General features: G+C 47.3%; 1 protein-coding gene across 2 annotated transcripts in view; it reads right to left on the reverse strand.

The window, feature by feature from the left end:
- The window catches only part of GPATCH2 (G-patch domain containing 2), a 657,478-nt gene that overhangs the window by 170,457 nt on the left and 474,291 nt on the right, over positions 1-12,730 (reverse strand). For both annotated transcript variants that reach the window (XM_078649787.1, XM_078649788.1), the window contains exon 7: positions 798-837. In XM_078649787.1, coding sequence (XP_078505913.1) covers positions 798-837 — 40 coding nt within the window. The remainder of the gene's footprint in view (positions 1-797; positions 838-12,730) is intronic.

The following is a 12,730-nucleotide window of genomic DNA, read 5'->3' on the forward strand; positions in this document are numbered from 1 at the left end:
ATATGATTTAAAAAATTAGAAAGAGAACAATCCTGACTTCAGACTGGAATTTCTTCTGCAAAGTTTCAGATATTGCAAAGTGTTACATATCTGCTAAGGGGCAGGAAAGGGGACATAGCTGGACGGATGCGAACCAAAACTATCATGAACATCGTTTTTAAGTATTCACGAATGTGTGGCAGGTCCTTTGCCACCCTAGAAAGTTACTCCTGCGAAGAGCAGTACTTCTGGAGAGGTAAAGGAGTGGGTACACCTCGATGTTGACATACATACGTCACGTCAAAAGGGGTTTTCGGCAGGCAAAAGCGGTTCCCTAGTGAAGGAAAGAAAGTTTAGAAAAAAAAATTGCACATATTTGTCAAGCATACTCCAGTAGATTATTTGCCGTGTACATAATTGACCAATGTACGCATATAAGTACACCTGAACCCTACAATTGCATATATATAGACGTCGCATTTATTTCGATTTTGGAAATCTACAATATTGACTAAATCTATGCAAACTGTAGGTCAATGTCCCATAGATTCGCACATTTTGTTTGAGTCTGGCATGCAGTGTGTGCAATATGCACTACTGAGAGTGGGACCATTTATTTTTTTAACCAAGTTCTTGTGCTACATATCCTTCAAAGTACAGAGTCTGATTTCTTTCAACGCGTTGACTCGTTCATGCAGTCACAATACTTGGGGGATGGACGGCAATACTGCAGCAGAAGATGTATTTCAAAGCACAACAGTAAAATGTATTCAGACACAATCATATTTTTACATTTCCTGTAATAAAGTGGTTCTTACCTGGCCGTGCTCCTTTCTTGCCCCAGGGCTAAACCAATGGCTGTGCGAGAGAAAAAGAAAGAATGTTTTAACAATATACTTAGCTAAAGCTCGTGCTGTCATATGATCGGCCTGCGCGTGCTTTCCGGTGTTTTATCGTCCGGCAGGAAAATGCAGCCCAGGGCCATGCTTTATTTTAATGGGATATTTTATGGGAGCCTAAAAATTTGTACCCGTTTTTTATTTGCGCTGAGGAAAATCACATGAGCGCTGCACAGCATAACCGCCGAAGGAAAGCAACATACATTTCATTAAATGTTTAGGATCGACAGTGAGTACAATTAACACACACACAAATCTCAGAATAGTCTCCCCTTAGGCCCCCCACTCTAAGCAACAGAAGTTCCGTCCCCAATAATCTCAGAATAGTCCCCCTCTCCCTAGAATAATCTTTAAATCCCATTTGTGGACACCTATTTCTCACTGATCAATGGTGCCACGAGCACCAATATCATTCTCTACACTCTTCGAAGAGCACAGTGGAGGAAAGCGTTCCTTTCCATTCTCACTATCGCCACCACCAGAAAATTCGCCCATGGCCTAACACTTACTATCACACCATCACAAGTTTTTCCAGGCAGTGCCACCATCACCATCTACAACAACGGGACCATCCTATTCCAATCCACTGATAGGAATCTGGACTTGCTTGACAACCTGTTCCCCATCTTCTTAGAACACATCTCCAACCGGCGGACCTCCTTCCCTACCTTTTCAAGCTACACAACCCCCCCCCCACTTCCACTTCCAATTTTCAACCTACCTTGCCCAACCTATCACAACAGCTGAACGACACACTCCTCTCCCATCCCCCCAACGCCTTAGTCATTCACTCACCCGATGTAACCTCTTCACACCTCTCACCCACGTGCGAAAAATTCTCCCCCTCATACAGCCCCAGCGCTGTAGTCAGTCACCCACCCGTTATAACCTCTCCACACCCCCCTTCCAATGGCGGAGATTATTCCCCCTCATACAACCTCCATACCCCCACCCTCCCTACCCCCCACCTCTCACTTACTATGAATATCGCAGAAGACTCCATCGACCGGAACTTATCTCCCCCGCCCCGCGGCAGGTCCAGGCCCCCTCCCACTCTCACTCCCCACTACCCCACCCCCCCAACCGGTCTCACAGAACACACCACCTCCCCTACCTCAACGCCTCCTCCCCGCTCCGCCCCCATTCTCAGCCCCCACTACCCTCCTCTCTACAGACTCCCCCATTCCTCAACGCACCTGTGCCGCCCCCCACCAGCACTCTCACCTATGCCTCTAACCTCCCCCCTCCCCCCTTCCCCATCCACACCCCCCACCCACTATCTCTCTCACCTGTCGAAGGGCACCACACTCACTGTTACCGCAGAGCCCTGCATCAACGCTAGCACATCCCCCCCCCCTAACAAGTTGCCTCTCCAGCTCCCCCATCAACCACTCGCCCTCGGCTCCCATCGCCTACACCATCCCCAATCCACCTCTGGACATGATTATATCCACCCTCATACAAGTCAAAGAAGAGCTCCACACCATCAAAGATCTTCTTATCACACATACCAGACAACCCGTACCTACCACTGGCTCCTCATGCAACAAATACCCCATCCGCCCCACATACCCTCTCAAGCCATACTCCACGCGCTGGCCTTCTATCCCTGCTCGCAATCTCACACACCGCCCCCGTCGCGCCCTCAACTCCCTTTCGGACCACGACCTATACACCCTCCTTCGCTCATTTGGCCCTGGTCCCTTAAAACATACAACCACTACACACCTCCCCATTCCCACAATTCCCACAAATCCCCTTAGGCCCCCCACTCTAAGCAACAGAAGTTCCGTCCCCAATAATCTCAGAATAGTCCCCCTCTCCCTAGAATACTCGACCACCCTTCTCTCCCCCAGACTCAAATGCATCCTGCTCAACTGTAGATCGGCCCCGAGACACTCCTCCGATATCGCGGATCTCATCTTAACAATGGATCTCGACCTAGCCATTCTGACTGAAACGTGGCTAACTGAATCTTCTACGCCTATAATGGACATACTAGTCCCCCCCAACTACCACATCATTAGACTCGACAGGTCCGGCAAGTTGGGTGGTGGAATCGCATGCATTTTTAGGAGCAACCTCTCTGTCACCAAAGTCACCTCCCCCTCCCTCACTTCCTGTGAACTCTTCTGCCTTGATATCTCCAGCGAGAGTAAACCTGCATGCTCTTTACATGTCATCTACCACCCACCAGGGGACAACCTCACCTTCACCCAACAACTCATGGACACGATCTCTTCCAATGCCGGCCGGCAGATCACTCAAATCTACCTGGATGACTTCAATCTCCACTGGAACGATCAGAAAGACGCAGTGGTGAATAGTCTCAAATCCTTCCTCAACGCGCTTGACCTCACCCAAATCTGTAACAGCCCGACACATGACAAAGGCTCGATCCTCGACCTTATCATCGCCAAAGAGGACTCTACCCAGTTGGGTTCGATCCAACCCTGTGACTGGTCAGACCACCACATTATGACTTTCTTCATCAACGAAAAAGTTAAACCTAACACGGCTCAACCCACCAAATCCAAGATCTGGAAAAGGGACTTGAAGAATCTCAACCCTAACGCCCTGCCTCCTCACACTTGCAGTCTCCTCCTCCCCCCTGCGGGCGCCCCTGATGTTCAATCACTGACTGACCTTTACCTCGATTCTATGAACTCCATAATCAACGAAGCTGCCCCCCTACAACTGAAGAGAATCTCCACCAAGAATTCGAACCCTTGGTATGATGGCAGACTCAATGAAGACAGACGTGCTATGCGAATGGCAGAGCGCACCTGGAGATCTGACCCCTCAGCACTGCACCTTAAAACTCTTAAGAACAAGAGAAATGCCTACTTTAGGAAGATCAAGCGTTCGAAATCCGACTTCTTTAGCCTCCAGCTGGACCAAGCTAAGAACCGACCAAGAAAACTGTTCCAACTAGTCAAAAGTCAAACCAAGACGCAACCTCTACAATCAAACAGCACAACAAGCGATACTCCACACTGTGAAGACTTTTCTGTTTTCTTTAAGCTAAAGACAGACAACATAAGAAGCGATCTCCTCATTGATGTAAATCGATACTCCAGCCCCATCAGCATGGCTACCACTCACCCTAAAAACAACGCATCATGGTCGTCATTCGACACCTACACTGACGAGGCAATTCACAAACTGCTCGGCACCTTGAAGCCCTCTAATCACTTCATAGACCCCCTACCGGCTAATGCTGTGAAAGACTTCACCCCCTTGCTCCTCCCACTCTGGACCGAAATAATTAACAGCTCCCTTCAACAAGGTCTCATCCCAGACTCCCTCAAGGTGGGGCAAGTCACACCCATACTCAAGAAACCTACAGCTGACCCGGCTGACCTAAATAATTATCGCCCTATCACCAATATCCCCACCTTGGCCAAACTACTGGAAAAATGTGTACAACTCCAATTGACAAAACACATTGATCAGTTTGACCTCCTCAACCCTCATCAATCAGGCTTCAGAGCGAAACACAGCACGGAAACGGCTATGACGCACATAATTGATGACGCCCTTCAAATCCTTGATCGCAATGTGTCTCCTCATCCTTCTTGACCTCTCCTCAGCTTTTGATACGGTCAAACATGAGAATCTATTGGAGCTGCTAAATACCAGAATGGGTCTATCCGGGACTGTCCTCAAATGGTTCACCTCCTTCCTACACAACCGGTCTCAGAAGTTCAAGATCAACAACGTGTTGTCCTCACCTCTGCCTGTAACTTTAGGCGTCCCACAAGGATCCTCCCTATCCCCCACATTGTTCAACCTTGTCATGGAACCACTCACCACCTTGCTTCAAGCATCTAATGTACACTTCCATATGTACGCCGATGACACTCAACTCTATCTCAAGCTACAATCCCCGGAAGACATCAAGCTTCTGAACTCCACACTCAGAAACACCCAATCATGGTTGGCCATCAATCACCTCAAGCTAAATGCTCTGAAAACTGAATTCCTTCTTATCTCACCTCCCGCGAAAATGGCCATCACCCAAACCTGGCTCAATCACCTAACAGCGCTCAATGTCCAACCCACCATCGTGGAATCTGCGAAATCCCTAGGTATTACACTTGACGACAAGCTCAACATGCAGCAGCACATTAGCAAAGCAACTAAAGGAGCAAACTTCCAAATCAACACTCTGAGGAAACTTAAACCCTTCTTCCCAGCTAAGGACTTCCAAAATGCTGTACAAGCCCTAGTCATCCCTCGCATAGACTACGGAATTGCGTCCCTTAGCGGAGTCCCCCTTTCAACAACCGCACCCCTAAGAGCCTCTTTGAACGCTGCCGCGAGACTCATCACTGGTTCAGCATTCGCATATATCCCCTGACTTAAAATCCCTGAACTGGCTGCCTGTTGAAGCCAGAATACAGCTGAAAATAGCCGTTATGACACAGTCGGCTGTACACCACAAGTCACCCAGCTACCTCACCCAAAAGCTGACTATATCTGGAGGCTCGAGATCCAATAGAAGTACAACAAATCTACTCCTGAAACCTCGTAGATTCCGGAAGGAAAAAACATGCAAACGCTCCTTCTCAGGAATGGCTCCCAGGATCTGGAATGCACTCCCTCCTGAAACCAGGCTTATCTCCTCCACAGCACTTTTAAAAAAAGAGGTCAAAGCCATCCTTATGGCCAAATTTACCTAAACTCTATTGCTGATGGAACAGAGACTTTTGCACCGTTTACTGTAGTACTGGTTACCTGATTGTCTGTTGGTTTTATATTTGTACAGGACTGATATCCGATTATGTCACCTCACTTACTACCGTTTACTATTTTGTACCCAATAGTTAGTCTAACCACCTTATGGTGGCCCCTACCCCTTGTTTCCCGTAAGTTTTAAGTACGAGGTAAAAGCCATCCTAATGGCCTAAGCTCACCTGATCTTTATTGCTGTTGGATCAAAGACTCTGCACCGTCTTGTATTATTAGTCACTTGTACGTGGACTGATATCATATTTGCACGATTGCTATTCTATTATGCTACTATATTGTACCCAAGTGGTGTTTTAATCACCCTCCTGTTGCCCCTACCTCGATCTCTGTAAAGCGCTCTGATATCTGCAAAGATCTTGTTCGCGCTATATAAAACTTTGAATAGAAATCTACTGCCCCCTCCCGCGATACCCGACACCTCATTCACCACCCCTCCCCGAACTTTCCAATTTTTCTACAATAGGATGCCTTGGTCGAATCAATCACTTGTGCATTAGGTACCAGAACCAGAGGTGTTTACGACTAGACCTGGGCGAAATTTTAATTACGCCGGAGAAATTTGGGTAATTTTATTATTACACATTTCTCGATGCAAAATTACCGAAAGTATGCGATTACAACTGTTTAAGTCATTAAGAGTATTTTTGGGTCAAAAATCCTACTGCAAGAGCCAGGGAATTACTAACTAAAAGAGAGCCAGTGCCTGCTAGCTACTACTGTCTGTGGGTCCTGTAGCATTTTATGCTATTTTCTCAGTGCAAATTGCATCTTCTGGCCCATTTTAGACATGCTAAATGCTGGTTCTTTTTGCATGTGTCGCCCTAAGTGGCATGGGTATGCCCCGACGAGGGTCCCGTGCTCGCCATGCCACTGGAGTCAATCTAACCTGACAGATGAGGGTTGATACACTTATACGGTGTCTCATGACATCTTATTGTATCGCTTGGAAGCCATTGGGATTACAGGTCGGGCCTTGAAATGGTTTAGAGCATTTCTTACGGACAGATCCTTCCGGGTATCGGCACCACCGTTCTTATCTCAAGCCCATTCCATTGGCCAGGGGGTTCCGCAGGGCTCTGCGTTGAGCCCTTCCTTGTTCAATCTTTATGTGCAACCTCTTGCGATGGTGGCTAAGGAGTGGGGCCTAACGCTGGTATCGTACGCTGACGATACTCAGCTGGTTATTACTTTAGCGGAAGGACCTTCTATATCAGCCACCAGATTTAGAGATGGGATGGCAGCAGTTGCTCAGTGGATGGCTGACAACTGTTTGCAGCTGAATGCTAGCAAAACGGAGGTGATGCTGGTAGGGAAGAACACCTCTCTCTGGAACGAGCACTGGTGGCCGGATTCGTTAGGTCCCATGCCAATTCCAAAACCAGTGGTTAAGAACCTGGGAGTGTGGATGGATGAGGCCCTCAATTTTCAGACCCACACTAAGAAGGTGGCGGCGACTTGTGTGGGCCTGTTGAGAGGAGGTCTCCATCCCATCCTGAAGTTCTTTAATGCGCAAGTTAGGCAGCTCATTGTCCAGGCTACGATATTATCGCGCCTGGACTATGCGAGTGTGCTGCTTCTGGGCGCTAATAAAGCAGAGGTTTTGCGACTCCAACGAGTCCAAAACTCGGCAGCCAGAGCACTGGTAGGACTTCCTCGTAGATGCTCTGCCAGAGCTACCATTAGAGGCCTACACTGGCTCCCGATTGGCGCACGGATCCAGTTTAAAGCACTTTGTGTGGCGTTTAACATCTTGAAATGCAATAGCCCTGTGCTGCTATGGCCTCTCTTAACCCCATACACTCCCCAACGCAGTCTGCGGTCACTGGGACAACATCTGGCGATTGTACCCAGGACGAAACTCTGTCGTGCCGGAGGCCGCTCCTTTCGGCTCCTAGCAGCAAAATTGTGGAATTCCTTGCCACCTTCTATCCGCGGCATTGAGGACACACTTATTTTTCGCAAAGCTATTAAGACCTTCCTTTTTCCACTGTCCTAGGGTTTGTGATTTCTGTGGTCAGCTCTATGTGTAATCTGTGTAACGAGCCCACAAGCGCCGGGACGCCTCTTTGCTGGGGTAGCTGTGCGCTTAACAAAATGCTAACATAACATAACATAACAAACCAGTCCTAAGATGCTTGTTTCTGGTATGGACCTGGCATGGCAGTTCGGGTCGGACTGTTCCCATGGGGAGCAGGGTCAAGACTGATTTGTATATGGCTGGGTCCCAACTGGAATGGCGTGGTGTGCAAAAAAAAAAGATGGATTAGGCCCAGATCTCTACACTGGGTGTGAATGTTTGACATTATTCAGCATACCATCCATCAATTGTTCTTATTGCATTTGCTGATGATGGCACGCCATCAAATATTTTATCTAATAAGATTTATGCTTGATTTAGTTCATTTGCTCGTGTCCTATCCCTCAAACTCACATGTTGACAAATACTTGGATCTGTGCCCTTGTGACGCAACTTCACAGCAGTCACAAATCCACATGACGTTTTTCTGTGATCTGTATAAGGATCAAAGAGCTCAGATTTTAATACTGCTTCTGAGGTACTTAGGTTTTAAAAATGTAAAGAGGCCATGGAATATTTACAGTTGCTTCAAATAGTTGAAGTATGCGTCACTATCTATAGATTTATTGCAAGTGTAGTAAAGTGTAGACTAGTCAGGAAATAGATTAGGTGGTAGGTTTTTGTTTGTCCCATAAAATATTGTAAATTGTTTTTAATGAAATTAATGTATTTTAATTGGTTTTACTGAAAATTGTACGTATCCTATTGTATCATTATGAGAGGGTCAGCATTTTGCCTGATGGATTCGGAGTATTTTATGTAAAAATTTTTTATCTGTCTATGTCTTATGATGTGTTTTCATGGTTTGTTTTTTAACTGAATAAAGATTTATTGAATTGAATTGGGTCTACATACATCCATGGAGACCCCAACATGGATCAGTCTCATTTTCAACACAATCATGAAAACCTATATATAATATCAGCGGCGTAGCTGGGGGGGGGAGGGGGCGGTCCGCCCCAGGCGGCACTATTTTAGGGGCGCGGGCCGTGTGGCACTGGCCTTTATAATTTATTTGGCCATGGGCTGAACTGCACCACTGACACTGCGCAGAAGTTATTATGCGCTGCTGAGTGTTAGCAGGCTGTTTGATTCACTACTGCGGCGGCTGCGTTCACGTGACATGGCGTCAGGTCTGCAAGAGTGTGTTTCGCTATTGAGGGGGAGACAGGATGTTAAGTTACTCCTGAGATGGGCGGGGCCCCAGTGCGAGCAGGTGGCAGCTACAAATTGTTTCTGTAGTTTAAGTGACAGCCTCTCAGTGCTCGCACGGCTGTCTGTGCCAAATTGGTCACGGTGCCTAATCATGCTGCCCTGCAACCAGACCTATTCGGGGAAGAGAGTTCACAGACTGTCATCAAGGAGAGTCCCCTTCGTGGGTCACTGAGGTATTAATAAATAGTTTTAAACTAACAGCCTGACAAACACCGAGCTCGTAGCTCTGCTCACCGTTCTCCAGGCTCGTGGTTGGTGCCGCGGTGGGTTAGGCTCCATTCAGATGTCCCTTGATTGATTTATTTACAGATTTAAAGATTTTGAATACCATTTTATTCTGACTGAGGGCCTCCAATCCTGCACTACTCATCCTGGACATCCCTCGCCACAGCCACATCTCTGCCCATCTGAAAGACCTGCACTGGCTCCCCGTCAGCAAGAGGATCACGTTCAGACTCCTCACCCACGCACACAAAGCTCTCCATGACATGGGCCCGAAATACCTCAACAGCCGCCTCACCTTCTACACAGCCACCCGCCAGCTCCGATCCGCCAGCCTGGCCCTCTCCTCCGTTCCACGAATTTGCAAATCCACCGGAGGAAGATCCTTCTCCTACCTGGCGGCCAAGACATGGAACTCCCTCCCCACTCACCTACAGCTGACCCTGGACCACCTCTCCTTCAGGAAACAACTCAAGACCTGGCTGTTCGAGCAGTAGCTACCCCCCCACCCCCACCCCCCTCAGCGTTTTGAGACCCTTGCGGGTGAGTAGCGCGCTCTACAAATTTTGTTGATTGATTGATCAGTGCTGCGCTGCCAGAGTTTGCGCTCACACTGGCACCAAGCAGGAGTGTTTTGAAGTCCTGCTGTGCGCCCTCCTGTCTCACCAGCCCTGGCGCCTAGGCAGAGATTACCTCTGGGCGGGCCTTTGTTGTAAATAAATAAATCATTCTTCACCTATCCTGGCTCCATGTGTGTTGCGGGAATGGTGGGGACCTTGTGTTCTTCCAGACAAGCGCTGTGCTTTATCTACTATTTTCAAAAGGCACTAGCCAGAGCCTATAACTTGTCAATTACCCAAAGTGGCATCTGCAACTGAGGATTCTGCAGACTGTCAGTGCTGATAGAGTGATGTATGCGGTTGGAGAGGTGACGGACGTATACCTATGAAACTTCGTAGACAGTACTTTAAAAGAAAACATAGAGAAATTGTTGCTACTTATTATCTACAGTACCTATTTGCTCCTCCGAAGTGCTGCTGCTCTCCCATTAAATGTATTACAGCAGTGCTGAGAAGTGCAGATGCTCTTTCTTTTAAATTAAAGTAGTGCAGGTACTCAGTGCCAGACACCATCTGCTCAGTTACAGCAATAGCTAACATGAAGAAGTTGGATTTAATGATCACTCTGGTAAAGTTTTGGATCATGGAATGGCAATTTTACACAGGAGCGAGCGGTGTCAATTATCTGCGGTTCAAGCCGGTGTAAAGTGTAGAATGAGAGGAGATTCCACAAGTGTGAGAGCGTTTTTGAAGAAGTATTTTGAAGTAGTATGTGCATGGGAGAAAGCAGAAGAAGGGTGGTGTGTTGCTTTTGGCACCTGTTGAGGAGAACTGCACTTCCATTTCTGGTACTTTGCAGCAGGATTAAGATAATCTTAAAGTTTCTCATTGCTCAAATAGGTGTAATTTCTGCTATTTATGTTTCCCTCGTCTTCATTGCTTGATTTTGCTCGTGAGAAATTGTCACTCATGAGTACCAGCACTTCTCAAGAGTGACTAGTACGTTTAATTACAGAGTACCAGCACTTCTCAGAAACAAGCAGGTACTCTGGTACAGGGTGCCAACTCTTCAATTTTTCCATTTCTGGCTTTGGAAGGCATAGGTAGGTAACATGCCTCAAGCTACTGTACATTTTTCAACAAGCAAAAACAAATCACTTCCTGTGCTCGGAAGTGATTTGTTTTTGCTTGTTTCTTCCTACGTAAATTCTTTCACACCCATTTCCAGAGCTCAGTTTAGCAGCGGGCTGCCTGTGGAGAAGTTGTGAGCTTCACTTGACTATTAGCGGCGATACTATGTGTCTTTCAGACCTCTTTCAGGTGCTCGCGTCCTTTTTCCCCAGCACCCCCACAGGGGGCGGCAATCTGAAGGATAGCCCCGGGCGCTACAAGCTCTAGCTACGCCTCTGTGTAACATGCAATTAGGCACGGAGAGCCAGGAGGTTGTTTCCCCACTGGAGAGTGCTTAACAGGCCAACAAATGACTGTCATAAATAGATACCACCATCCCGTTGTAAAGTCATGGCTTGGTCACTGGGCGAAAACCTGCCATCTTACAAGATAAACCACATTGGGTGGAACTTAGTCAGAATCTTGCACTGTGAGGGATGTATGAAAATCATGGAGATCCGATCAAATCAGATGATTCATGACATGGCTCTTCAGCACAAGCTAACAAAGAAAACATGATGTATGAAAATCATGTACAGCTCTTTTTAGATGAATAGTGGCATGGATTTACTGCACAAGCAAACAACAGAAATGTGGAGCAAGTTGTCAAATGGACACCGCCAGGGACACTTGAACAAAGACACATTTCTAATCATATTTACTAAGGAGTCAACTTTTGTATACAGTTCTTAAGGTGAGCTTCTGACATAAATCGAACACCTCAGGTATGGTAAGAGTATCCAAAATTATAATTGCTCCACCGCAAAATATTCAATAGTCACCAAAAGTTGTTTAATGACGCTACAGCCCAACACTATTAACCCCTCCGCCGTGGCTGGAATTCTGCGCCTGTGCGGCACATTCCGATCGCGGGCGTGGTCATGATGGCTCCCGGCCGTCATCAGCACACCCTCACCGTAACTGATGATGACCGGGAGCCGTCATCAGCACCGAAGGGGTTAAAATGAAAATGCTACTGATTTTCTGTTTTTCAATTCCTGAGCCGCTGTTATTCTATGAGGATAGGGTGTCTCCAAAGACAAGGAAAGAGTGTGTCAGAGTGGGGAGTGGTACTCCTGTATGTGTTGTGCCCTCATCATCATTGGGTACTGCTCCTCTTGCGGGCGGCGCTGCAGTCCCCCAAGGGCCCTCCAAGAGGGCACTTTGATGGAGATCTTTTAGGAGTTGCCGCAGTTGTGCATGTGGGTGTGTGGGCCAAGTGGTGAGTGTAAGTGAAGATAAAATAACCCGTTGGTACCCTAATGTGTTTATTAAAGGGTCCTCAGGGTTTAACTAAAATCTGGAAGGAGATGGAGATGCATTGTATGCTGATAGAGAGGGGAAAAAAACAAATAGATTCCCACGTCTCTCAACCCGTGTGACAGTGTTGTTGCGGTGTTAAAAATGAGAGGTCGACATGTTTCGCGCTGCTAATGGGTCCCTAATGGATCCCAGAGCGCTTCATCAGGACCGTGAGTGGTGATATAGGGAGGGAGGAATCAGGGAAAAGGCACCCTATATTCTTACCGTGCCTTCATTGAGCATGAATGAGGTATGTTAGAGACACGTCTTATTCGTGAACTCTAATTCAAACCCTTTCAGGGGTGGAATAGGGCTTCCACGGCGGAGAGCCGTCTAGCGAGGAGGGAGAGTTATCACCCGCCAACGGAATCCTGGCGACCTAACAGCCTGCCCAGTCCGCCAGTGAAAAAAAGTGCCTGAGCTAATTTTCAGAAGAGTACATACTTATCTTTTGGGTAACCAGCACAGAATGCCAGCTATTCAGTTCATGTGTCACACATTTCAGTTCATCAGTTGCTTGCAGTGGCACAGGGGTATAGCACAAAAATCCC

This window comes from Lissotriton helveticus, chromosome 6 (genome assembly GCF_964261635.1).
Source record: "Lissotriton helveticus chromosome 6, aLisHel1.1, whole genome shotgun sequence".
Taxonomy (NCBI): Eukaryota; Metazoa; Chordata; class Amphibia; order Caudata; family Salamandridae; genus Lissotriton; species Lissotriton helveticus.